Source organism: Mytilus galloprovincialis, chromosome 11 (genome assembly GCF_965363235.1).
Source record: "Mytilus galloprovincialis chromosome 11, xbMytGall1.hap1.1, whole genome shotgun sequence".
NCBI classification, from domain to species: domain Eukaryota; kingdom Metazoa; phylum Mollusca; class Bivalvia; order Mytilida; family Mytilidae; genus Mytilus; species Mytilus galloprovincialis.
The window spans coordinates 3,385,316-3,409,393 of NC_134848.1; the positions used below are offsets into that span (position 1 = coordinate 3,385,316).

Consider the following 24,078-nt stretch of genomic DNA (forward strand, 5'->3'; position numbering starts at 1 on the left):
GGCCCAGAAGTTAAGTTAAAAGCAGGTCATCCCACCAGTAACTAGACTTACAATAGTCAGATAGTTACTGAAGACCCCTTATCATTATTTAAATTAGTTTTCAATTGTGATTATTTGAAATTGTTTTTTTTACATTTTTCCCTTACACTTCTATAGTAAATACCTATGTTCTATTTTTAGCAATAGGGGCCATGTTGGTTGGATGGCAAGGTCATTGGATACATTTTTCAATCAAAACACCCTATTGAAAATTGTGGCTAAGTTTAATTATATTTGGCCCAGTAGATTAAGTGGAGAAGATTTGTGTAAAAGATTGCAAAAAATTACGAAAAAAATGTTCAAAATTAACTATAAAGGGCAATAACTTCGTAAGGGGTCAATTGAAAATTTTGGCAATATTGACTTATTTGTACGTCGTACTTTGCTGAACATTATTGCTGTTTACAGTTTATCTCTATCTATAATAATATTTATGATAATAACCATTAAACTGATTCGCCTAAAGCAGCTGGATATGACCACAGAGTTCCAACCCTGAACAGTTTGGGCAAAAATGGACACAATATTCAAGCTTGATACAGGTCTGAATTTGGATTGTAATTAGATATTTGACACATTATAAATTTCTGACATAGAATAAATGTAGTCAAAGAACTTGAAATTGGTTATATGATTTGAATTTATATTCAATTGAAGATTTCTTGCTTTTGTGCTATACACTGTGCTTTCACGTAATGCTTAGTAAATTTGTTAATTTTTCTAAATCTTGAGGGAAAAAAATGCCCCCCAATTTTTTTTATCACCCACACCCCCTAAATGCTTAAGTTTCAAATATAAGTCAAAAACTGCATTTTACCCCTATGCTCTATTTTTAGCCATGTCGGCCATGTTAGTTGGCAGACACGGTCATTGGACACACTTTTAAACTAGATATCCTAGTGATGATTGTGGCCAAGTTTGATTAAATTTTACTCAGTAGTTTTAGAGAAGATTTTTGTAAAAGTTAATGAAGACGGACAACAACGACGACGACGGACGAAGGACGACAAGTGATAAGAAAAGCTCACTTGGTCCCTCGGGCCAGGTGAGCTAAACACACAATATGGTTCAAAATAAAAACAACAGACCTATAGCTTGCATTTGTAGACCTAATGTAAAACAAACATTAAAATTGCTACGTTTTGCAACTTTGAAAAGACTTCTTTAATTAGTTATCAAAGGTACTAGGATTATCGTCTACATAAGACTCATCAGTGACGCTCATATCAAAATATTTATAAAGCCAAACAAATTTAAACTTTTGTTAACAGGAAATTTATAAAAACATGACCACATTATTGATATGCATGTCAACACCGGGCTAGTGATACCCACCCTTTGACTTGTAATGCTCACAATATTTTTCAATCACAGAGTCAATCAGTGACATACAGAGAAAAGCTCATTCTTTTTTTATAATTCCTTATCAGATAAGTAACAAGCAAATTTTCTTGTAAAATCAGTTTCACAGGAATTATCTTGTGAGATATTAGTTACACAGAAATTTATTTTGTGAGATATTAGTTACACGGGAATTTATCTTGTGAGTTTGTAATATTAATTGTTCTTTTATTTTTTTTAACATGGTGTTTTCTATTTTTTGGAGGCATAGGCAAACCATAAGTCAGCACTGTATGAGTAGATTCAAGATCGTATTATATAATATCAAGTTAATAGTTCAAATTTACCTGATCTTGATTCCAAATATTCCACTTGTCTTTGGTATGTACAATCTCATGTTTATCACAAATCCATTCATCAGTTGTGAATGCTGCCTCTTCATTTATATGGCATTCTAACCTGGAGCATGCATATTCAATGTGGAAGGGTAGTTTTTGGCTGCTGGAGGAGACTGTGGACTTATAGAACTCTGAGATTCTCTCTAGTGTTGTATACATGCATTCCTTGATTCCAGTGGTTATATCTGGTACGATCAGTCCATTGGAGGTTGCATGGACTATGTAGAGCAAAATCTTGTTACCTTCAACACATACTACAATATCATGTGCTTTATCGAATGATAAACCAACGAATCCTGAAAACAGGAGTTGTTTTCCTTCATACGTCTTTACGGTCCACATACTGAGACATGCGCTAATGAGACGATTCGGTAAGGCTGGTGGTATTATTGTCCCTTTGAAAACAAAAGCTAGACTGATGGCTTTCTCTGGTGTACATTCATGGGTCATGAATCTTGTGTCATTTCTTTGAGTGAGCATACAGGGAACAAAGAAGTTTTCCACTGGTAACCGACTTCCCGTATTAGTATCATATCTTCGCTGCTCTGATAGAATATCAAGGTGAATGAGCATATCAAATATGAACTCTTTGTAGGGTGATATTTTACTGAAGTGCTTCTGTTCCCAAATAAGATAAAGATCTTTTCTTTGTATTATTCCACTCTCTGACATCCTTTCAAAAGTATTTCTAATGAGACCTTTCTTTGGCCAAAAGGCAATATCTGTAAAGTAAAAACAAATAAATAAATAAAATGAAAAGAGTATTAACAGTATCTTATAAAGAAACTAGCCCAAAACACAAAAAGGTCAAAAAATCATTTAAGGGCAATAATTCCTTGACTCCTATAAAGAATTTACTTACGATTTGGAAAAAATGTGACTTATTTGTAGATCTTGTCTTGCTGATCATTGTTCTTTTTAACTTTCCATCTTTTAAATAGTTTTAACTAAATAGGCAAACATTTAAAAAGAAGACTGGTATCATTCGTCATTTAAGGGCAATAACTTCGAATTATATGAGAAGTCATCTGACAGTTTTGATGTAAACAGACGGTAGCTTATCTCAACCTCTTGACTTTTTTTGCCCTGTTAGATTGTCACTATTCATATTCAAGACAATAAACAAAACGTGCATTTCACCATTATGTTCTATATTTAGCCATGTCGGCCATGTTGGTTGGCTTGCAAGGTCTTTCAACATTTTTTTAGACTAGATAACCTATTGATGAATGTGGCTAAGTTTGGTTAAGTTTCAGAGCAGAAGATTTTTTGTTAAAAGCTAACAGATGACGATTGACAATGAAGACAACGAACAACAGAATAGTGAGAAAAGGGATGACGAAAAGGTACTAAATAGATCTACAAATTATCAAACATAACAGATGGCAATAAAGTTAAAAGAATACATAAGTTCACGCAAGCGCATATGTATTTTATCAATGATATTTGAGTTAAGTGTTTTATTTTAATTTTCGAGTTGGTGGTTCATTTTATAACAGTTACTGTATTTTTTTAAATTAAAAAGTCACAAAAATCCAGTTCAACCTAGCCAGACACATTATTCGAGTCTGAGCCTACCAGTCTTAGCTCATACTCCTATATGATGCGTGCTTAGCAGAGAAATAGCAAATATTAATGTTCAAGTATTTGGTTTAACCGGGTCAGGGTTGGAACCCATGGCCGCACCACTCAAGGCAAACATGTTACCACAAGACAAACAAGGCGCTCCAATAGTTTGTAGATTTTGTATGTTTTCTACCTACCTATCATAATAAGTTTCCGAGATAACAGGACAAACATAAAGTTATTGTTGATCTTATATTGCTGATCATTTTTGCCATATATGCAGTTTATACTTATATTATACTTAATTATTTAGTGTTTTCATAGAAAAAAAAAAACAACATGAAAATCAGTCCAAAAACCTCAATTAATGACAATAACTCCTTCAAGTAATGGCAATTGCTAGGTGAGCTTGTCTTAATTTTCTTTCTTTTTTTTCTGTGATTGTGAATTTTATTTTAATAACAGGCCTTTCAGTCATAAAACTTTCCTTTTTACTCATTCAAAATTTGCGTTCCAAACATCAAAATCCAGTATTATGATTGGTTGATTTCAGAGTCTGAGTACGATAATTGTTCTAGAAAAATTTATGGCTGTTAGTCTTGATTTTTGATAGTATAGATGAAATTGTTTGGACATATATCTAGCCCCGAACGATATAGTAATTTATAGATTTTTGACATGTGCTATAGACATCTGGCAGTATTTGATGACCATGGAGTATAAAAGTGGATATTATATCATAAAATACCTGTCACAAAAGATCGCATAACTTCCACCAGAAGTAGCGGACTTATGATCACATAACCTCTCAACTGTGGGGTGTCAAAATAGACCATCTTCCCAAGTGAGTGTTGGAAATGAAGAAAAGTACTAAGCTCTTCATTAGACAAGACGGACACTTTGCTGATGGCATTTAATTCTTCAACTTCCAACAATGACAGTACTTGTTTCCCCTTTGCTACCAAATTAGCAATCTCAAGTTCAAGTGGAACAGAGGCATTGGGCATTGCCTCTCCCCAACAAGGATGTTGAAAGGTAAGATCTGTGATTGCTTTCTTGAGGACATCGATCTCTGGATCTGTTTTGTCTGTTGCATTGACAAATATTTGATTGTCGATGACCAGATGTTCTCGTCCTTCATGATCTTTAAATAAATCTTCTACTCCACTATATAAGTCTGTACGCCATGTTTCAATATCCTCCTATAAAGAAATGTAGAAGTACAGGAGAGTGATAAGATTTTGCAAGGAAATACAATGTTTGCAATACTTAAGGAATGGAATAACCGTTATGGAATAAACGTTTCACAAATGATATCTGATATGTTCCTTACGTCGTAATTACAATCCCCTTCTCTTTCATGAATGTGACCTACCGAATTAGACTATTTACCGGATTTGTAATCACATAAGCAACACGACGGGTGCCACATGTGGAGCAGGATCTGCTTACCCTTCCGGAGCACCTGAGATCACCCCTAGTTTTTGGTGGGGTTCGTGTTGTTTATTCTTTAGTTTTCTATGTTGTGTCGTATGTACTATTGTTTTTCTGTTGCTTTTTTTAAATTTTTAGCCTTGGCGTTGTCAGTTTGTTTTAGATTTATGAGTTTGACTGTCCCTTTGGTATCTTTCGTCCCTCTTTTAAGTTCATGTAAAAGGAATTTACCGCTATATCACTAATCTAAAACACAAAACCTGAAGAACAATAATTGATGATCTTAGACATGATCAATATTTCTAAACAATGGAAATGTAAAATTAAACAAGGGCTTGCAAAATTACAGCAAAGCGTTTATTGATTGTATCATAATTAAATAATTCAAGGGTCATAACTCCTGAATACCAAAATTAATAATATTCAACAAAACACATTGAGATTTAAATAGGATTGCATTAATTGTTCTTGGTTATTGCACATAATCGATATAAAGTGCAATACCCAATGAATCAAAGATTAATACTCATGCACAAACAGCACAGTAGGATTTTTTTAATATCTAATTTGACCTTCATTTTTTTTCATGAGAAACAACATATCAAAATTTGAAAAGGATTGGATCAAACTTTTTCTAAAGTTATCGGACAGAAATCTGAAATGTCATGCTGGTCCATTTCCCAACTAATCAAAGATCTCACTTAAGAAATCAGTCTGAAGGCTTAAGAATCTGGGTGAAACCGGGTCATTTTCAGAATTCCTGGGTTATTTAATGACCCGGCGGGTATTGAAAAAATTTCAGAGAGATCTATACACTTGAACACAAGTTAGGCCAATTACCCCCAAACTCAAACCGAGCTTTCCCTTTGTGATATGGAACCTTGTAGTACAATTTCATAAAGATTTGTACATTTACACACAAGTTATCCTGAAACTAGAAACATGCTTGTTTTTTACCCCTTTTTGGCCCCTTATTCTTAAAGTTTTAAGACAATTACCCCCAAAATCAATCCCAGCCTTCCCTTTGTTGTATGGTACACTTGAACACAAGTTATTGTCAGGAAACTAGAAAAATGCTTATTTTTGGCCCCTTTTTGGCCCCTTATTCCTAAACGCTTTGGGCAATTACCCCCAAACTCCAGCTTTCCCTTTGTGATATGGAACCTTTTAGTACCATTTTTAGAAAGATCCCTACACCTACACACAAGTTATTATCATGAAACTAGAATAAAACTTGTTTTTGACCTTTTTTTGGCCCCTAATTTCTAAAATTACCCCAAAATCAATCCCAGCATACCCTTTGTGATATGGAGCATTTTGGTACAATGTCAGAGAGATCCATACACTCACACACAAGTTATGTCTGGAAGTTACAAATATGCTTAGTATTTGCCCCATTTTGCCGCTTATTCCTAAACTGTTGGTTGCATAACCCCCAAAATCAATCCCAACCTTCCTTTGTAGTATTGAACCTTATGGTAAATTTCATAGAAATGGTTTCACTAAAACTAAAGTTAGAGTGCGAAAACCAATGTGCGCCAACGTCATACCAATATACGACCGCAAATTTTTTTTGCGGTCGTATAAAAAGAATAATCTAACTAATTTGAATCTTATAGAAAAAAACATTTAAAAAAAGGCCTATATCAAAAGACTTTCTAAATATTGGTGTTAACTGAGCTTCCTCTACATTGATTTGCTTTCCTGTTGATAGAAGTTGTGTAGATATATTAAAAAAGTTATTCAATTAACTCTGCATTTCATTGCAGAAATATTTTTCTGAGTCATAAACATGTATCTTGCATGTCTTGGGTACTTCAAAGCAATATAATTTTTTTTATTTGGTGTTTCTATAAAATATTTTGGAATTTTTTGGTGACATGGTAACTAAGCTTGTAAACAGGAAAAAGAAGGCCTTAGGGGAGGGGAATTTGATTGGTTAACTTCTGGTGATGTTTACTATCTTATATGCAATGACATGTTATGTTATATTTTCACTGTAGTACTGGACAGGATAAAATGTATTTCTTTATTTAAAACAAAGATAAATTATACACTATGTTTTGAAGAATGCCAATAAATCAAAGACTAATAGTAGAAAATCAATAGTGGTATTACTCCTCAAACCAGCCTTCCAATAATGAATTTCAACAGTTATCTCACATTTGCCATTATTTTCTAAAAATGAATTAAGTTTGCTGTTTTATAAAAAAAAAATACCATTGTTTGTGTCTTGACGACCTCTATATATCATAGTATACTAGAACACACCCGCGAAATGGCGGCCATTTAGAGCATGCGTGAAAGGATGTAAACTGTTGTAGGATGAATTTTTGTAATAGATTTTATGACTGGAGAATTTCAGGAAAGATATCAAAAGTATCTTAAACATGAACTGATGTCAATATAACGATTTGAATTTTTCACCAGCAGACTTAGGTTTTAATTGTTATGAACATCATCATGTGAAAATGGGAGGGCTATGGAAGGTATCTAAATTTAGGGTACATATGTAGGTAGGTGATATTTGTTTAGGCAAATCTGGGCATTTGCTGGGAAACACTGTTTTGTCCGTCTCTAGATACAATTCCTGATTTAATCACAATCGGAAGTTAGTTGTCCAAAGCTTGTATAAAGGAAGTAAACTACAATCATGACAATTAACATGATTTTGGTTATAGGTATCCTGAATTTTGGCAACAGACGGATTAGTATATGTGGAGATCAACGACACAACATTAAAATGAAACACACACAGAAACGGACTAAGCATTAGACAAATATGATGAGAATATCAAATATAACATCAAAACCAAATACAATCATTCCATACACCACATATAGTTGACCTGCTGATTGTATTATCTAAGAAACGGACCTTATCACGTAACTTAAACCTTGATCACTGATCCATGAATTGAGGTCAAGGTCAGGCTAACCTTGTTTGACGGACATGTAGACGTTGCAAGGAACCCATATGAACCAAATATAGTTATCCGATTAATCATAAGTGAGAAATTAACATGATAAAAAAAAACTGTAATTTTTTTTCAAGCAGTCACTGAACTATGAAAATGAAGTCAAGGACAATTATGGGCATATGACAGACGGAAACTTCGTAACATAAGGTATCTGCATATATGGTATGAAGCATCCAGGTCTTCTACCTTCTGAACCGTCGCCGGATAGTAATAACTATGTCTCGCATACTGCGATTTTCTTCGCAGACAAGACAATAAAACCAATCAGAAATCCTTTTGTAGGTTCAGATTCAAAATTATTAGTCATGTTTGCTTGTAAAAACACATTCACATCAAGCATTCTGAGAATATTGCATATCAATACATAGTCCCCTACCGGTTAAAAATTCATTGTACAAAATGCTAATTCATATAATTTGATCTATGACTTGTCATGGTGTAAACTTTTTAACAAATATCAAATCAATATCTTCAAGCATAAACAAAAAGTGTGGAAAACTGATTATTTGAGTGAATCCAAGGACCATTACTCTGCCAAAAATAATTATATTTGAACTTGATCTGTAACTTGTCATGGTAAAACTATTTACATCAAAATCAATATCTTCAAGTATAATGAAAAAAAAAATGCAGAAAACAGATTACTTTCCTGAATTCTTTTTCATCAGGCTGGAACAAAATTTGAACTGGCTCTGTAACTAGTCATGATAAAACTAATATACCAAATATCAAATCAATATTTTCAAGCATGACAAAAACTAGAGTCTCTAAAGAGCCTGTGTCGCTCACCTTGGTCTATGTGCATATTCAACAACGGACACTCTCCAACATTGTAGACAAGAATAGAATTCACGACAAAAATCTGTTTTGTTGATCTTGTTTTGCTGATCATTTAGCCTGTTTAGTTTCTCTCTTTCTTCTTTAGTTTTTGCACAAAACACAGAAGAGGATAAACAAAAATCCTCATTTAAGGACAATCACTCCTATAAAGAGTCACGGCAAAATTTGACTTGTTAGTAGATCTTCACTTGCTGATCATTTTTATGATTTAAAGTGTATCTTCATCTAATATAATTTTCTATCATATATGACAAAACGCCTAAAAAAAAGGGGAAAATGGTCTCTACAGGGCAATATTTCCAATAAGGAGTCGTCTGACCACTTCCTCCATATTGTCTTCATTGTAGATTTCGTTTTGCTGATCATTTTTCCCTAGCTAAGTTTCTATCTGTCTATCATAATTTTAAGATACAAGAAAAAAACACAAAAAATTGGTCAAAATCATGAAAGGGCAATAACTCTAATAAGGAGTCAATTGACGATTTCGACCATATTGACCTATTTGTAGAACTTGTCTTGCTGATCATCTTACAGTTTCTCAATATTTATTATAGTTTTCAAGATAGTAGGCAACAAGAATGTGTCCATAGTACACGGATGCCCCACTCGCACTAACATTTTCTATGTTCAGTGGACCGTGAAATTGGGATAAAAACTCTCATTTGGCATTAAAATTAGAAAGATCCTATCATAGGGAACATGTGTACTAGGTTTCAAGTTGTTCGGACTTCAACTTCATCAAAAACTACCTTGACCAAAAACTTTAACCTGAAGCGGGACAGACGAACGGATGGACGAACGAACCCACAGACCAGAAAACATGATGCCCCTCTACTATCTTTGGGGAAGCGTAAAAATAATGCCCCTCTACTATCGTAGGTGGGGCATAAAAATGAAAAAAAGGGTAAAATTTGTCATTTAAGGGCAATAAATCCTAACAGAAGTCATCTGACAGTTTTGACATGTATAGAAAATTGGTAGAGCTCAACATCCTGAACATTTTTGGTCTTGTCAGATTTCCTCTCTTTATTATGGTTTTCAAAATAATAGACAAAACTTGTATTTTACCCCTATGTTCTATTTTTAGCCATGTTGACCATCTTGGTTGGCAGGCGAGGTCATCAGGCATATTTTTTAAACTAGATACCCCAATGATGATTGTTGCCAAGTGTGATTGAATTTGGCAAAGTAGTTTCAGAGGAGAAGAATTTTGTAAAAGATTACAAAAATTTACGAAAAATTGTTAAAAATTGACTATAAAGGGCAATAACTCCTTTAGGGGTCAATTGACAATTTTTGTCTTGAAGACTTATTTGTAGATCTTACTTTGCTTAACATTATTTCTGTTTACAGTTTATCTCTATCTATAACAATATTCAAGATAATAACCAAAAACTGCAAAATGTCCTTAAAATTACCAATTCAGGGGCAGCAACCCAACAATGGGTTGTCTGATTCGTCTGAAAATTTCAAGGCAGATAGATCTAAACATGATGAACATTTATACCCCATGTCAGATTTGCTCTAAATGCTTTAGTTTCAGAGATATAAGCCAAAAATTGCATTTTACCCCTATGTTCTATTTTTAACCATGGCGGTTGTGTTGGTTGGTAGTCAGGGTCGTCGGACACATATTTAAAACTAGATACATGAATGATGATTGTGGTCAAGTTTGGTTAAAGGGCAAGGTATGATAAGGGGCATTTTTGGCCCCCTCTTCAAATAACTTAATATTTTATCCCCATCATTAGTCTATGCATAGTGACTTAAAAAAATGTTAAACATTTTGTGTTTATGTGATTGTTTGGTTGCCTAGCAACGGGTTTTACAAAATGAACTATAATATCAATCTTTAATGCATTTGCCCTAGGGAAAGACTTATGAATCCATTAAAATGAAAGATAATGTGTAACCAAACACTTGAATATTTATTATTGTTGGATTTATCATTTTAAGAAAGTCTAAATAGCAACCTAGCAACCGCAATGTTGCCTATAGCTAGTGACCACACAAAAGGACTTTTTTTTATCTAATGTTATCCATAAAAAAATGAAAAATTCAAATATTTTTTTTACGACTCCTATATTGATATATTTAGTAATCATGTTTGCATTTAAGAACAATGTGATTTTGTATCTATATAACCCATCATATGAAACAGAGTTTTCCTTAGCAACGCATAGTTAGTTTTAAGTTAACAGTTGAAGAACATTTCAAAAGGTGTTTTAAAATCACTGAGTGTAATATTTAAGCTTGAAACGTAGAAATAAAGGTTACTTATCAGTACCTTTAGTGCAGATGTACAATTTTAATATAATGCTTTATTCAATGTGTCCATGGTAACACCGGAACGTATCCATGACTAAATATTAATTGATTAAATGCTTCGCAAATCAGATATATTAATATTGATATATATCTAAGTATGTATTTTTATATGAAAGAGAGACAGCAGATACCTATTTTTTTAGTTTTGCATACTGTTTAATAATTTAAGATTCTTTGCTGCTAACAACAGCCTCATGACATGTAACCCCCCAACTTAAACCGAGTTTTGTGGCAATAATCATTATATATACATTTCATAACATTTAGCTGAGACAAATATAAATTAGAGATCGTAAACTAAAAAATCAGCAATTTTTCCATTTGTCAAGCAGCATAACCCAAGAACGGAAAATAGACTTCACCAAAATTTATACTTGGTCTGTGTTTTATGGTAATAAACATTTTGTATAAGTTTCATAGCATTTGGTTGAAGCAAACTGAAGTTAGAGAACGGAAATGAAAAATTCAGCAATTTTTCCTTTAGTAAAAGGGCTTAACTCTTGAACTGGAAAAGTGGCGCCACCAAAATTCAAACTCTATCTGTGTTTTGTGGTAATGAGCCAATGTGTATAAGATTCATATTATTCGCTAGAGACAAACTAAAGTTAGAAAATGGAAACGAAAATTTCAGCATTTTTCCTTTTGTAAAGGAGCATAACTCTAGGATGGTAAAAGTGAAGCCACCAAAATCAAACTTGACCTGTGTTTTGTGGTAATAAGCATTGTGTATAAGTTTCATAACAGTTGGTTGAGGCAAACCAATTTTGGATTGTACAGACGGACGTATGTATAGACGGATATGGGTACACCTTAATGCCCGCTCTGCTAAAGCAGGGGCATAAAAATCAGAGAACAGATGCATGCCCTTTACCTCTGACGCTAGGCACAAAAAAATAGTTGAGAATTATTAGAATAGAAAATATTGATGTGTAAACTTGGCTGCTGTCTTTCAAACTTTACATACACGTCCATTTTTTAATCCTCTTTATAGTTGTAAAATAAATCTTATGCAGTAGAAAGTAGTACCATTCATATTATTTCGAATGGTGCATACTGTACAGTGTGATTGTTAAATTGATCTACATATTGATAATTTTTAACTGGGGCTGAGAAGATAGGGGGCGGTGAGCCGGTGACTTTGCGTTCTTTTACATTTTTTTTTCTAAGTCAAAAGATGAATATATCATGAAAAAACGAATAATAACATATTTATCTTTGGGCAATCCTGAAAATGATAGGAGTCTAGTGGTTTAAGTCATTTTGTTCAATACATTAATTATAAAAAAGAAGATGTGGTATGATTGCCAAATGACAACTCTCCATAAAAGACCAAAATGACACAGAAATTAACAACTTAAGGTCACCGAACGACCTTCAACAATGAGCAAAGGCCATACCGCATAGTCAGTAATAAAAGGCCCCGTAAAACAATTCAAACGAGAAAACCAATGGCCTAATCTATGCACAAAAAATAAACGAAAAACAAATATGTAACACATAAACAAAGTTTACGATAACCATTGAATCACAGGCTTCTGACTTGGGACAGGCACATACATACAGAATGTTGTCGGGTTTAACATGTTAGCGGAATTCCAATCCTCCCCCTAACCCGGGACAGTGGTGTAACAGTACAACATAAGAACGAACTATAAAAATCAGTTTAAAAAGCCGCTTAACTCATCAGATGGATAAAAATACAACTGTACAAATAAGTGGACGTGGCTGGGTACTTGTACATCCCGAAAACAAAAAGACACTAAACCTATTTATTCCTCGTTATCTAACAGGTCCATTGTGTGCTTCTTTTAAGTAAACAAATGTCTTTTCTACTTCCCTTCAGAAGATATACATAATATAAGTTTAATATACATTGTCTAAAATTGGAATGTGTCAAAAAGACAATTTATTTCTTTTACAAAAATTAGTGATATTATCCTTTTATGGATTATCAAGTCACATATAGCCACTTATTCTTTTTTTTTTTATATTAGAGAACAGATTCTAAAAAAAAAAGTGAAAAGAAATAAAATAAAATAAAGTAGTCGCAGAAAAGATCCAGTAGTAGTATCTTTTTGTAACTGAAACTTCTATCATGTTGTAATGTCAGCTTTTTGCACTTGCTGGAGATGTCTTCCATGTAAATTAGACTATCATGAGATAAAGTTTTGATTTCTAACATTGACTTTCCTTTAGAATAAGTTATGTTTCGCGGTATAGATCTGTCGTCTGTAAAACAGATGTTTTAAATAAGTCATCTCAATGTACGGTCATGTATGAGATTCATTTTAAGCTCCAATGTCCTTGAAATATTCGCGGTCCTTTTATTTTCGCTCTTCAACTCCTACCGCGAAAAAAGCAAAAGTAAAACTGACTAAAAAATTTCCCTGTTTACAGTATATTGTTTTGGTCAGTTTGTATTAATGGAGCGCTCGTAGAGAACCATGACTTTCTGTAGAAAAACTGGTAATCCTAGTCAATTAAGATTGGAGTAGATTGCATCTGCAACGTGCGGGTAGCGAACTCACAACCTCAGTATTGACAAGTTAATACTACAGTAGGTAAACTATTTAGACCACTCTGCCGCCAAAGCCTCTCTAGGCATTTTTTCCATTGTTGAAGACCGAACGGTGACCTATAGTTGTTAATTTCTGTGTCATTTGGTCTTTTGAGTAGAATTGTTTCATTCGCAACCATACCACATCTTCTTATCTTTAGATAACTTAAATGAATAAGTTTGATTGACAGCTGTCATTTTCTTTATCATCTTGTGGCATTTATGTAGAATTGTTTGAGTAAATAAGTGAATATGTAAAGAATGCCTTTATATCAGCTAACATTAGTCCACTTACCTTTGGTACTTTGTCTTTATGCGTAGCAACAAACAAAATCTTTGGAATTCCTGTATATACTGCCTTACAATAAGTTAGGATACAGTTGACCCAATGTTGTAAAAATACTGAAAATAAAACACATGAATATAATATGAATATTTGCATTTCCTGGACCTCTAACAGCAACATATATCATTATTCATGTTTTAAAGCTGGTTTCAGTTTGCCATATCAATAACATTTCAAGGACTAAGTTGATTACTCTTGCAAGTAGTTAGATTAGCCTATAAAAATCATTCCCAACTGTTTCAATATGAGTTTGAAACCATTTTTTTTAATCACAAAATAGTTCGGTGCCATTGCAGCTGATTCTGAGGTTTGTCACTTACAGGTCTGAGGTCATCAGCAATGGAAGATGGTATTAGGAAATTAGAGCTGTTATTTTACTTGGATTATGGTAATAACCTTTAAAGTTAATAAATCCATAAATGAAACTTAACTTTCTAACTCTTAAATAACAAGTGAAACTGCGAGCTACTGCTCACTGATGATACCCCCGCCGCAAGTGGATAATATTAATAGTGTAAAAATATGCAAGTGTTCGGTAAACAGGAAGTTGTCGAGTGATGAATCTGAAAACGCATCACACGGTATAGCTGACTTATATAAATCCTGAAACCAAATTTCAGAAATCCTTGTATTGTAGTTCCTGAGAAAAATGTGACGAAAATTTTCAACTTGGTTATCATGTGTAAAATCATACAAGTGTTCGGTAAACAGGAAGTTGTCGAGTGATGAATCTGAAAACGCATCACACGGTATAGCTGACTTATATAAATCCTGTAACCAAATTTCAGAAATCCTTGTACTGTAGTTCCTGAGAAAAATGTGACGAAAATTTTCAACTTGGCTATCATGTGTAAAATCAGACAAGTGTTTGGTAAACAGGAAGTTGTCAAGTGATGAATCTGAAAACGCATCACACGGTATGGCTGACATATATAAATGTTGATACCAAATTACAGAAAGGGTGGATGTGTAGTTCCTGAGAAAAATGTGACGAAAGTTTCATGGGACGGACTGACTGACTGACGGACGGACTGACGGACGGACTGACGGACGGACTGATGGACGGACGGACTGACAGACAGAGGTAAAACAGTATACCCCCCCTTTTTTAAAGCGGGGGTATAATAATTATTCTAAACTATAATGTGTAACACACAGAGTGAACACTCATTCAAAGTTAAGAAGTATTAGGCACACTAGTTTCAAAGGAGAAGATTTTTAAATGTTAGCAAACTTGATGAACACATTTCGTAAAATTTTCTTTAAAGGGCAATAACTCCTTAAGGAGTCAACTGACAAATTTGGTCATGTAACTGTTCTGTAGACCTTATTATGCTGAACATTATTGCTGTTTACAGTTTATATCTATCTATAATAATATTCAAGATAATAACAAACAAGAGGCTCTCAAGAGCCTGAATCGCTCACCTCAATTTTTTTGGTTAAATCTCTCATCAATGATTATTTTGGCTTTTCAATTGATTTAAATGTTCTTTTTTCTTCAAAAGCAAAAAAAAAACAATCATTTTCTCCTCTGTTCTATTTCAGCCATAGGAGCTATGTTTCTTGACATACAAGGAAATAAATATAAAATGTATACTAGATACTCTGAAACTCATTTAGCCTAAGTTTGGCTGAAATTGATACAGCAGTTTCAAAGGAGAAGATTTTTTAAAGTAAGTCAATAATTGACTTATTTGTAGATCTTACTTTGCTGAACATTTTTGCTATTAACAGTTTATCTGAATCTATAATAATATTCAAGATAATAACCAAAAATAAAATTACCAAATAAGTGGCATTAACCAAACAATGGGTTGTTTGATTGATCTGATAGATCTTGACCTAATGAACATTTTAACCCCATGTCAGATTTGCTTTAAATGCTTTCGTTTTTGAGATATAAGCCAAAAACTGCATTTGACCCCTATGTTCTATTTTTAACAATGGCGACCATGTTTGTTGATAGATCAAAACTTCGGATACAATTTATAAACTAGATACCCTAAGGATCATTCAGTTAAAGTTTGGAAGTATTTGGCCTAGTAGTTTCAGAAGAGAAGATTCTTGAAATAGTTTACGACAACAGACGACAGACGACAGATGACGACAGACAACGACGGACGGCGACAGACGCCAAGTGATGGCATAGGCTCACATGGCTATGCCAGGTGAGCTAAAAACTGCAAAATTTCCTCAAAACTACCAATTTAGTGGCAGCAACCCAACAACGGGTTGTTCGATTCGTCTGAAAATTTCAGGGTTTTTAGAGACGATTTTTAAATGTTAGCAAACTTGATGAACAAATTGTGTAAAATTGTCTTTAAAGGGCAATAACTCCTCAAGGGGTCAATTGACAATTTTGGTCATCATTTTTTTTGTAGACCTTATTTTGCTGAACATTATTGCTGTTTACAGTTTATATCTATCTATAATAATATTCAAGATAATAAAAAAAAACAGCAAAATTTCCTTAAAACTACCAATTTAGTGGCAGCAACCCAACAATGAGTTGTTCGATTCGTCTGAAAATTTCAGGGCTGATAGAAGTTGACCAATTGAAAATATTACCGCGTGTCAATTTGCTCTAAAAGCTTTAGTTTTTGAGATATAAGCAAAAAACTGCATATGCCCCCTATGTTCTATTTTTAGCCATGGCGGCCATGTTTGTCGATGGATCAAAACTTCGAATACAATTTATAAACTAGATACCCTTAGGAACATTTAGTTAAAGTTTGAAGGTATTTGGCCCAATAGTTTCAGAGGAGAAGATTTTTGAAATAGTTTACGACGACAGACGCCAAGTGATGGCATAAGCTCACATTGGGCCCTTTGGGCCCCGGTGATCTAAAAATGACGATAGCACAATAACACAATGGCAGGATGTATAAATACCAAGCCACGCCAGGAGGATATTACCAAACATGAACAACAGAAAAGTAAATAATTTACGAAGACAGATAAAAAACACACTATAACAACATGAACAAGTATTTCAGATGATGAACAACGTCAGTACCTTGAATCTATACTTCAAGGCCATCATGTATTGCAATGAATTATTTGTGACGTTGATGCAGAATATTTATCAATCAGGTCTTGGGATCTTCTGAACAACTTCTTAAGAAAAAGGACAAGACGTTCTTTGACATAACTCTGATTTATCAACTTTCTGCTCAGACACTGGTGACGTTTAAGATATACTTATCACAAATTTCCACCAGAACTATAAAATACTGTTTTATAAACTGATCCGCAAATTCTCAGAAAAAGTTTTAAATGGTGTCTCATAAATACTGATGATAAAACTTCCCCAAAAACTATAAAAGATTGTCGTTCAAAATTACTAAAATGACTGAAATCTGCCTTTTATTATAAACAATCATGGACATGTTCTTGTTATGTTATGCATGCACTTTTTTGACATTGGACTTTAAGAACAATATATCCATCCATCTGGTCTTGACATGTTAAGTCCATTAAAAATGTAAGAATGGGTTTTAGAATGGTTAAATTCATCAATAATGGGCACATCACTGAAATGATATTTCCTGGTTCATCTTAATATCATATAAAAGTAATTAGCAAATCAGAATGTCTCAAACAGGACTGTTGAAAGCCATTTGTGAAAGATTGAAGTAGAATTTCTGAATAGTTCAATCATGTAAGGAAAAGTTTTATTATATTACCTGCTGGTGTTGGAGTCATATGCTGCCCAGGAAAACACAAGACCTCAGGAACCTGTTCATGTAATCCTTTGCTTCCATCAAATACAACAAGAAACAAAGCTCTGTAGGTCATGAAGGTCTGGTGTGTTGTATAATATACATACTGTCCACCAAAATCCCAGAAGATTAGTCGTCCCACTTTCATCTTGTATTTTCCGCTCTTTAAAACTTTTTCCATTTTTCTTCTGATTTCATCTTTAGTCATCTTAGCTTTCATTTTCTGTTTCAGCTGCTGTCGTGATAGAGGTACAATGGAGGATGCCTGAGGTGGTAACGTTAGGGCTGCTGGAGGTTGTTTGGAGAGATTATCTGATGTGTTTAATGGGAGAGGCAATGCCATAGCTTGTGACTGCTGTAGAACACCTGGATTAACCATGTCATCATCTTTACTTCCAGAAGGACTTCTATCTGATGCTTGTTGTTGGTCTGACTTTTCTTTTAGATTATGTTCCATTTCTTCATTTGAAGTCATTAAAACCTTATTGTAGACAACATCCATGGCATTATACGTTTCTGTATGAAAAAAAAATGAAAAAACACACCACTGTATAGAATTATAAAAAAGATAGATATATATGCTAATTCTTATATGAATAGCTAGCCAATTTCACTAAGTTAAAATAGAAATTAAAAACAAAGGTACAAATGCTAAAATGTTTCGGCTGCTTTACTAACCATGATTGATTTAATATTGGCAATCTTGAAAATAAGGCTAACACATGGTACAAAATTTCAATTTAAACAGCCCAGGCCATGCAAAAAACGTCCAACAAATCTATGGCTTGTATACAAATTTCTGATACAACATTTCAATTAAAACAAGAGGCTCTCAAGAGCCTGAATCACTCACCTGTAATGTTTTGCTCAAATCTTTCATCAATGATTATTTTTGCTTTTTAATATATATAAATGAATGGCTTTTAAATGCCATTTAAATGTACTTTGTATCTGTCATATTTTCTTCAAAAGCAAATAAATGCATTTAACCCCTATGTTCCATTTTTGCCATCGTGGCTATGTTTCTTGACATACAAGAATAAAATACAAAATTTATACTAGATACTCTTAAACTCATTCAGCCCGAGTTTGGCTGAAATTGATTCAGCAGTTTTAAAGGAGAAGATTTTTTAAAGTGAGCAAACTAGATGAACAAATTGTGAATAAATGTCTTAAAGGTGGTATGGGTGTCTTCCGCCATCTTGGATTGTGAAAAACAGAAAAACTAAGGTCCAGATTTTCTATCAAGTTAGCAAAATTTGATGCAGGATATTTAATGTGGATTTTAATTTAAAAGAACAAATTTATAAGAATTAAGGAATAACAGTACTGTAGTTGAAGAGTGCCACCGTCAATTGTAGATTTGACGGTCGCAAATGCAGTTTTACTGGCGACGCGTAGCGGAGACAGTAAAACGGAGATTTCCGACCGTCAAATCAAAATTGACGGTGGCAACTCTTCAACTACAGTACTGTTATTCCGATTCAAATGCATTTCAAAAAGAAATAATACGATGAAACTTGAAAAATGTCTAAATTTGACAAATAAAAAAAAATCCGCAAAACTTCATGAATGATTTTGGCGCAAAAGCGTCATGGATAAACGTGGCGTCATACGAATGAAAACTTGCAAACTGGAGGTTATGACGTTACCTTTACGCTTCAAATTCGGATAAAATAACATTAAAACGACGAATTGGAGGTAGGTGTTGTTTTATTTTTGATTATATAGTAGTAATCGGACATTTGTTGATTCAATCATTTCAAAATGGTTGTTCCTCCTTAGTTACGCCTGGTCAACTGTGGATTTGACGGCAACTTTCAGCCAATGAAAAACACTGTTACATATACAAATTGCATTAGAATATAACTTATAGATATTAATATTTTTACAAGCATTGATTATTTTTGGTTGTTTTGAAATGTTTTTAAATTGGCATTTTCAGGGGAGTTAACTCTAAAACAGTACATTTTCTGAAGGATTCTACATGGAATTTTCCTATTTTGTATTTTAGCCAGAAAAAACGTACGGTGACCCTATCTTTTCTTTTGATATTCTCAAAGCATTGTCTGAAAGCAAGCTTTTCCCTATTTGTTTTACAATTCTATCATTTTGTTTAGTTTCTAATCACGAAATGGTGTTTTTTCCTGTATAATTCATACAAAATGTGTCATTTTATCACAACCTGAAGCTTGAGAAAATGCGCAGTGACCTATCATTTTTATTCTATTTTTGAACATATTTCAATAGAAGCTACGTTTTGGCAAAGTATGAACAAATTCTATCATTTTTATTTTAGACTCCCATACCACCTTAAACGGCAATAACTACTTAAGGACACATTTGACAATTTTGGTCATATAACTTATTTGTAGATCTTACTTTGCTGAACATTTTTGCTGTTCACAGTTTATCTTAATCATTAATAATATTTAAGAAAACCAAAAACTGCAAAATTCCTTAAAATTACCAATTTAGTGGCAGCAATCCAACAATGGACTGTTAGATTCATCTGACAATTTCATGGCTGATAGAACTTGGTCTAATGAACATTTTAACCTCTCATCAGATTTGCTCTAATTGCTTAAGTGTTTGAGATATATTAGCCGAAAACTGCATTTTACCCCTATGTTATAATTTTAGCCATGGCGGCCATGTTTTTTTACGAAACAAAAAATAAAACACATTCTTTATTCTAGATACCCTAAGGATCATTCAGCTTAAGTTTGGTTGGAATTGGTTCAGTAATTTCAGAGGAGAAGATTTTTTAAACTTAGAAAACATGATAAACAAATTGTGTAAAATTGTCCTTAAAGGGCAATAACTCTTTAAGGGGTCAATGGACAATTTCGGTCATTTAACTTATTTGAAGATCTTACTTTGCTGAACATATTTGCTGTTTACAGTTTATCTTTATCATTAATACTATTCAAGATAATAACCAAAAACTGCAAAATTCCTTAAAATTACCAATCTAGTGGCAGCAACCCAACAATGGGTTTTTAGATTCACCTGAAAATTTCAGGGCTGATAGAACTTCACATAATGAACACTTTTACCCCTGTCAGATTTGTTCTTACGCCTTTGTTTTTTAGATATAAGCCAAAAACTGCATTTTACCCCTATATTCTATTTTTAGCCATGGTGGCCATGTTTTTTGACGAAACATAAAATAAAACATGAACTTTATTCTAGATACCGTAAGGATCATTCAGCTAAAGTTTAATTGGAATTGGTTCAGTAGTTTCAAAGGAGAAGATTTTTTAAAGTAAGCTAACTAGATGAACAAATTGTGAAAAATTGTCTTTAAAGGGCAATGAAAGTCCTTAAGGACACATTTGTCAATTTTGGTCATATTAACTTATTTGTAGATCTTACGTTGCTGAACATTTTTGTTTGTTCACAGTTTATCTTTATCATTAATACTATTCAAGATAATAACCAAAAACTGCAAAATTTCCTTAAAATTACCAATTTAGTGGAAGCAACCCAACAATGGGTTATTAGATTCATCTGAAAATTTCAGGGCTATTGAGAACTTTACCTTATGAACACTTTCACCCCATAAGATTTGCTCTAACTGCTTTGGTTTTTGAGATATATTAACCAAAAACTGCATTTTACCCCTATATTCTATTTTTAGCCATGGTGGCCATGTTTTTTGACGAAACAAAAAATAAAACACAATCTTTAAGCAAGATACCCTAAGGATCATTCAGCTTAATTTTGGTTGGAATTGGTTTAGGAATTTCAGAGGAGAAGATGTTTGAAATAGTTTACACCAGACGGACGATGAACGGTGAGCTAAAAAAACAATCCCCTCCCCTGTCGATATGCGCATCTACATTGTATGTCCTTATTATCAACAAAGTTTCATGAAATTCTATTTTGTGCTTTCAGATGGGTTGAGATAACACAATGTTGCAGTAGTATGTTTAGGCCAAAATTACTAAATTCAAAGGGCATAACTCCTAGAAAAAATTGAATTCTAATTTCCTGTTGATATGCACATCTTCATAGTATATATTATTATTATCTACAAAGTTTTATGAATGTATGTTGTCTGGTTTCAGAAAAGTTGCGATGACAAGAACAGGAAGGACAGGCGGACTGATGACCTAATAACGGGTCAAAAACATGAGACCTATCCATCAGAGACCAAGTGTAGTTCTATAAATAAATTGGGAATGTGTCCATATAATGTTAACTAGAGGCTCTAAAGAGCCTGTGTCGCTCACCTTGGTCTATGTGAATACTTAACAAAGGACACAGATGGATTCATAACAAAATTGTATGTTTGTAGATCCTACTTTACTGAACATTCTTGCTGCTTGCAATTATCTCTATAATGAACTTGGCCCATTAGTTACAGAAGATAATGTTAGTGAAAATTTACAAATTTTGAATTGTTAAAAATTGACTGTAAAGGGCAATAACTCCTTAATTGGTCAATTGACCTTTTTGGTCATGATGACTTATTTAGGTTTTACTTTGCTGTACATTATTACTGTTTATAGTTTTATCTCTATCTATAACAATATTCAAGATAATAACCAAAAACAGCGAAATTTCCTTAATATTACCAATTCAGGGGCAGCAACCCAACAAAAGGTTGTCTGATTCATCTGAAAATTTCAGGGCAGATAGATCTTGACCTGATAAACCATTTTACCTCGTGTCAGATTTGCTCTAAATGCTTTGGTTTTTGAGTTATAAGCTAAAAACTGATTTTGACCCTATGTTCTATTTTTAGCCATGGTGGCCATCTTGTCACCGGACACAAATTTTAAACTAGATAGCCCAATGATGATTGTGGCCAAGTTTGGAATAATTTGGGCCAGTAGTTTCAGAGAAGACTTTTGTAAAAGATAACTAAGATTTACGGAAAATGGTTAAAAATTGACTATAAAGGGCAATAACTCGGTCATGTTCACTTATTTGTAGATCTTACTTTGCTGAACATTTTTTGCAGTTTACAGTTTATCTCTATCTATAATAATATTCATGATAATATTCAACCAGATGCTCCGCAGGGCGTAGCTTTATACGACCGCAGAGGTTGAACCCTGAACGGTTGGGGCAAGTATGGACACAACATTCAAGCTGGATTCAGCTCTAAATTTGGATTGTGATTAAATAGTTGACACAGCATAGGTTTCTGACACAGAATGAATGTGTTCTAATGAACTTAAAATTTTTGTTTTCTCTTAGAGCAATTCACTATGCTGTTGAATATTAATCCTCTCAAAACAAGAATGTGTCCTCAGTACACGAATGCCCCACTCGCACTATCATTTTCCATGTTCAGTGGACCGTGAAATTGGGGTAAAAACTCTAATTTGGCATTAAAATTAGAAAGATCATATCATAGGGGACATGTGTACTAAGTTTGAAGTCGATTGGACTTAAACTTCATCAAAAACTACCTTGACCAAAAACTTTAACCTGAAGCGGGACAGACGGACGGACGAACGGACGGATGAACGAACGGACAGACGGACGGACGGACGGACGCACAGACCAGAAAACATAATGCCCCTCTACTATCGTAGGTGGGGCATAAAAATGTTTGAAGAAATTTTCTTTTTTATTTATGAAATTTCAAATGAGAAAAATTGAACCCAATTTTTTTAATCACATCCCCCTTTCCCTTATTCCAAAACTAATCTCAATTAAAATTTCTAATGGAGTTTGCAACAATAACTACTCATTTAAATACATCATAAAATATTAAGATGTAAAAAAAACTGCTTGTTATCACTGAATGTTATTTATTATAATTTATCAGTTGGTAGTGTATATTGTATATAACAAAGATTTAAGTTGATTCTGGACAAAGAAAGATAACTCCAATTAAAAAAAAATCTTGCTATTGCACAATATTTTGCAATTAGATATTTCTTGCTTACTATTCTGGACAAAGAAAGATAACTCTAATTAAAAATAAATTTGCTATTTCACAATATTGTGCAATTAGATATTTCTTGCCATTGCGCAATACTGTGCAATTGAAAAGACTTGCTATTGCACAATACTTAATATAATAATTTTAGATCCTGATTTGGACCAACTTGAAAACTGGGCCCATAATAAAAAATCTAAGTACATTTTTGGATTCAGCATATCAAAGAACCCCAAGATTTCAATTTTTGTTGAAATCAGACTAAGTCTAATTTTGGACCCTTTGGACTTTAGTGTAGACCAATTTGAAAACAGGACCAAAAATGAAGAATATACATACACAGTTAGATTTGGTATATCAAAGAACCCCATTTATTCAATTTCTGATGAAATCAAACAAAGTTTAATTTTGGACCCCGATTTGGACCAACTTGAAAACTGGGCCAATAATCAAGAATCTAAGTACATTTTTAGATTCAGCATATCAAAGAACCTAACTGATTCATTTTTTGTCAAAATCAAACTAAGTTTAATTTTGGACCCTTTGGACCTTAATGTAGACCAATTTGAAAACGGGACCAAAAGTTAAGAATCTACATACACAGTCATGACAGTTAGATTC

The 24,078-nt window shown here is 33.4% G+C and overlaps 2 protein-coding genes across 2 annotated transcripts in view; both read right to left on the reverse strand.

The window, feature by feature from the left end:
* LOC143051533 (uncharacterized) overlaps positions 1–24,078 on the reverse strand; it is a 621,634-nt gene that overhangs the window by 503,974 nt on the left and 93,582 nt on the right. The gene's annotated exons all lie outside the window — the stretch shown is intronic.
* LOC143051540 (uncharacterized) overlaps positions 1–24,078 on the reverse strand; it is a 92,058-nt gene that overhangs the window by 15,828 nt on the left and 52,152 nt on the right. The window contains exons 7-10 of the mRNA XM_076224434.1: positions 17,520–18,071; positions 13,780–13,886; positions 4,093–4,546; positions 1,728–2,500 (exon numbers count right to left, since the gene is read on the reverse strand). Of these exons, the coding sequence (XP_076080549.1) occupies positions 1,728–2,500; positions 4,093–4,546; positions 13,780–13,886; positions 17,520–18,071 (1,886 nt within the window). The remainder of the gene's footprint in view (positions 1–1,727; positions 2,501–4,092; positions 4,547–13,779; positions 13,887–17,519; positions 18,072–24,078) is intronic.